The 4729-nt window shown below is 47.2% G+C and overlaps 1 protein-coding gene across 1 annotated transcript; it reads right to left on the minus strand.

Moving 5' to 3' along the window:
* Nucleotides 1–703: 703 nt before the first annotated feature.
* On the minus strand, nucleotides 704–1429 carry EAH_00055690 (Ras family domain-containing protein, putative; the record flags this gene model as incomplete). Its single annotated transcript, XM_013397633.1, has 1 exon — nucleotides 704–1429. One exon carries the CDS (start codon nucleotides 1427–1429, stop codon nucleotides 704–706), a length of 726 nt encoding a protein of 241 aa, XP_013253087.1.
* Nucleotides 1430–4729: the final 3300 nt, after the last annotated feature.

The following is a 4729-nucleotide window of genomic DNA, read 5'->3' on the forward strand; positions in this document are numbered from 1 at the left end:
GCAGCAGCCGCAGCGAGGACGAGCAGACGCAGAGAAAGCAGCGCATACAAAGCCAAACTAACCTACACCCCACTAACAACAACCCAACGCTGCAAAGTATAAAACTAAAAACCCTAAGAGGCCCCCTAAGGGGCCCCCTAAGGGCTTTCAAGGGGCCCCCTAAGGGGCCCCCTAAGGGCTTCCAAGGGGCCCCCTAGGGGGCCCCCAAAGGGCTTCCAAGGGGCCCCCTAGGGGGCCCCCAAAGGGCTTCCAGGGGGCCCCCAAGTGGCCCCCTAAAAGGACGCGTAGGAGACACTAAGATGCGCCCTATGAAAGTTTTTAGGGGCCCCTTTAAGGGGCCCCCTGGGGGGCCCCTTAATGAAGACCGTACGACAATTCTTGGGGCCCTTGAATGACCCCTATAAGGCGTGTAAGGGGGTTAAGTGAGGTTGGCTTTCTGCGGCTGTAGCACTTGATGCATATATATATATATATATTATATATATTATATATATATTATATATATTATATGTATATATTATATATATATGTTGGGTCCCCTTGTTTGTTTATTTCGACGTGGAGCATGGCTTGGCGGCAGGCGGTGAAGAGAAGAAGCAAAGAAAAGAAGAAGAAAAGAAAAGCAAAGAAAAAAGAAAAGAAAGAAAAGAAAAGAAAAAAGGATAGGAATAATGAAAAGAGAGTAAGAGCGGTGATGAGGGCCTCAAGAAGAGCTGCAGCACCCAACTCTGGACGAAAGAGAAGTCTGCATGTTAGCGCTATTGGGTTCGTCTGCAGTAAGTTTAAGTGTCTGTACACCTGAATGTTGTTGTTTATTTGGTTTAATTTGCTGCAATCTCCTCGCCATCATTTGAAAGAGTTGCTGTACATTGAGGCCTGTACGTGCAGATGTCTCTAAGAAGAGAAGCTGGTTCTCTACTGCATAGAGCTTTGCCGCAGCAATATCTACTTGTTTATTACTTATATCTGCTTTATTTGCTGCTAATGCTATAACAATCTCAGGGTTTCCGCTTAACTGCAGCTGCTGCACCCACATCTGAGCTCTTTCAAAAGATAGACCATTGGTCTGGTCATACACTACAACAGCAGCAGCAGCACCTCTATAATACATTGGTGCTAGAGAAGAAAATCTTTCTTGTCCTGCTGTATCCCAGACCTCAAATTTTACTGCCTTACCGTCTACTTCTATTGTGTGAGCGAAGAACGCTGCTCCTATTGTTGTCTCCATTGCATTAGAGAAAGTATTTTTTACAAAGCGAATTACTAAGCTAGATTTACCTACAGAGGCATCTCCCAGAAGCACTGTCTTATAGCTCGGTACCTTCACTCCTGCTGCTCCTGTTGCTGCGCTGCTGCTGCCTCCTCCGCCTCCTCCAATGCTGCTGCTGCTGCTGCTGCTGCTGAGACCTCCTCCTCCGCTACGCTGCATAGATGAGCTGGAAGAGGAGGTGGTCTGCGGCCACGAGGGGCCGAAACCAGGCGTCATTATATTCAACGCAATCTGCTGCTGCTGCTGCTGCTGCTGCTGTGGCTGCTGCTGCTGCTGCTGCTGCTCTGCTGTGTTGGCTGAAACCCTCCCCTCATCAAACCCTAAACCCTCAGAAGGAGAAAGTAATCCAGTCAGGTAACAAACGCAGAGCAGCACAACAACAGCAGCAGGATCAGCAGCAGCAGCTGTTGCCTAGTGAACGAGTTATAGAAAGAAAGAAGAGGAAGAGAAGAGGAGGCGCCCAAGGGGCATAAGAGAAGAATGCTGCGCTCTCTGCTGCTGCTGCTGATATGTGGAGATAAAGGAGAAGCTCTATCTTATTATATTATATCATGCAGTCTTGAGACACTTAAAGATGAAGATCCCTCGGTGGTGTTGTTTTTCTGCTGATGTCTAGCGATGGGGGAATTCAGCAATGGCGAAAGCTGAACGTGTTGATTGGTTTAAAAGGGATAAAGAGCAGAAGAAGCACAAAACAAGAAAACCAGAAAAAAGAAATAATAAAGACACAAACTCACGACACGCTGCAGCCGCTGAACCCCCGACCTCGCAGAATAAGAATGCGAGTAGAAACCGAAGAAATGAGATGAGCCAATTGCTGCCGCAAGAAACAAAAGATTCTCTCCTTCCCGCTGCTGAGGTGTATGTACACCTTGAGGAAGAACAGGCTTGCAAACAACTCCGCTGAAATTGACGTCTGTGTGTTGTCGTCGCCAGCGTTGGTTGTCGTATGTGTGTCTGAGCGTCTGCGTTTTGCGGCTGTGTTTAAGTTCTTTTGGGCTAAATAACAGTAAAGTGATGGCACAAAAAAAGCGCTTTTAGGGGGAAAACAGGAGAACTTCCTCCTGAAGTCAAACAAGTCGTGCGAGCCCCTTCATACGTACATATTCATGTTTCCCCCGAGGCGCCCAAGTACGTGGTAGTAGACAGGCCGACCATCGGTTCCGAGGGAAACAAAAGCATAAATCTCCAATCCAAGCAGGTTTCCAGTATATTTGTGTTTATATTTTATCATTGTCAGCGAAATTCCAAAAAAATAATCATAAATTCGTGGAGGATCGCGGCCCAGCCCCCGCCTGAGCTGCCCATACACCGCGTGGTAGCGCACAGTGCCCGTGCGCTGATACCTGCGTTTGTTCCCGCTAGAAATGTTCTATAAATGCGAGTTCTTTGAGTGTTTTCCCCAAATAAGTTGCAATCTTCTGTCAAAAGTCATATTAGAAGTTAATCAAATGCTTCTTTCCACTCAATTCGTCGCTGCCTTCTTCTAAACCCCCTTGCCCGCTCCAGAGCAAGGGGCGACTGCGAGTGGCTGGCGTTCTGCATTCCACCACGAAATATATATTTTTATTTACTTCTCCTTTATTGTCTCGTTTTGAAATGCCTTTTACTTTACTCCCTTTTAGGAGTCTGCCGCTCGAAGGTTTCAAAAGCGGCTCTTTTTCCGGCTCCCCCTTCTTCTTGTCCTTGGCGTATCCTCTTTGTTTGCAAGTTTTAGTAGTCTTCACTTTCAATCTTTTTGATATTTCTGCATGTCTCTGAAGAATTCGCAGTCGTTAAGAAGGTTCCCCGCTGGCTGTCTTGTCGCCTATTAAGGTTTCTTGTGAATTCCCTTTCCCGCCTCTATTAGAGAATATACAAGTTTATTACTTATAATTCATAGTAATACAAAACATTAGTGAGGATGAAGTTCATCCTTCCACTCTTTTCTCCTTTTCTCCTCTGTAGCGCCTCCACGGCCGCCACGTTAGCTCCCTCAGAGGCCCTTGGGGGCCCCTGGGGGCCCCCGTTCGCTGCTGCTGCTTTCTCTGACCGCAATACAGAGAATGCATGCGCTGCTCTCTGCAGCAGCTTCTACAACAGCCGAGATGGAGACCCTTCTCTTTCTTTTAGCTGTTTTCTTTCCCCTCTTCAGCACAACCCACTACCCACAACTCCTATACTTCCTGTTGAACAGACAGAGAATGAAAGCACGCAGCAGTATGCAGCACACAAGTGGTGCTGCAGCTGCAAACAAACACTTGGAGAGGAAGCAGCTCTGGCGTTTCTGCAGCAAAGTCAAGGGCCCCTTCCCAGCAGCAGCAGCAGCAGCAGCAGGTTGAGGGCCGGAAGGGGTTTTATTTCAGCACATCCTGCTCTCTGCTTCGGTCTTTCTTTTGTCCCTCACCTCCACCTGGTATGCCAATTGGGGGCCCCTCCCATGTCTCTTCCTAATCTCCGCAGCGGCGCCGATAGCAGCAGCAACAGCAGCAGCAGCAGCAGCAGCAGCAGCAGCAGCGCTAAACACAGCAGCAGCCCTAACCGCAGCAGCAACAACACCAGCGCCACCCCCCGAATCACCAGCATCAGCAACAGGAAAAGCAGTATGAGCAGCAACAAAAGCAGCAGCAGCAGCAGCAGCAGCAGCAGCAGGTGGAGGAGCAGCATTACTTCTCCGTGTGGTGAGACGAGCGGCGTGAGTTCAGAGGGCTTCCCTTTGCTGCGGAGTGCTGCAGAAGTTGATGAATGGTTAGACAATTTAATTAAAGAGCAGCAGGTGTTGGTGTTTATAAAGAAGTCATGTCCCTACTGTTCAATAGCATTGCAAGCGCTGCACTCTGTGAAGCCTTCAGGTGTATGTACAGTGCAGATTGATAAAACCCTATACACCCCACACATTCAAAATGCATTATTACTACGCACTGGAGCTAGGACTGTCCCAAGAATATTTATTAAAGGGAGGTCTATTGGAGGTTGTGATGATATCCTTCAACTACTTCAAAATAAAGATTTCCTGCGCATGCTGCGCAGTCTAGATACACACAACAAATCGTAAACTGCTGCGCATGCTGCTGTACCTGCTGCTGCACTTGTTGCTGCAGTTGCTGCTGCACTTGGTGCTGCACGTGCTGCTGCAGCGGGTGCTGCACGTGCTGCTGCAGTTGGTGCTGCACGTGCTGCTGCAGTTGGTGCTGCAGCTGAGTAGACAGCCCAAGGGGGCGGGAGACGTTGATGATGATGCACTGCATGCATTTATAATATATATAATATGTTATACATAATAGCATAATATATATTATATATATGTATTGGAGGAAGTTGAGTTTGTTTGGGGCTGTATTTATTCTATGAATTTATATAATTGAAATTAATAATATAATTTATTGATGCATCTTTGCTCTAGTGGGCTGCTTCTTAATATATATATATATATATATAATATATTATCTGGAATGCATATATACATATATGATACATGTA

The sequence above is a fragment of the Eimeria acervulina genome, genomic scaffold (genome assembly GCF_000499425.1).
Source record: "Eimeria acervulina Houghton genomic scaffold, Eah_scaff1114, whole genome shotgun sequence".
Taxonomy (NCBI): Eukaryota; Apicomplexa; class Conoidasida; order Eucoccidiorida; family Eimeriidae; genus Eimeria; species Eimeria acervulina.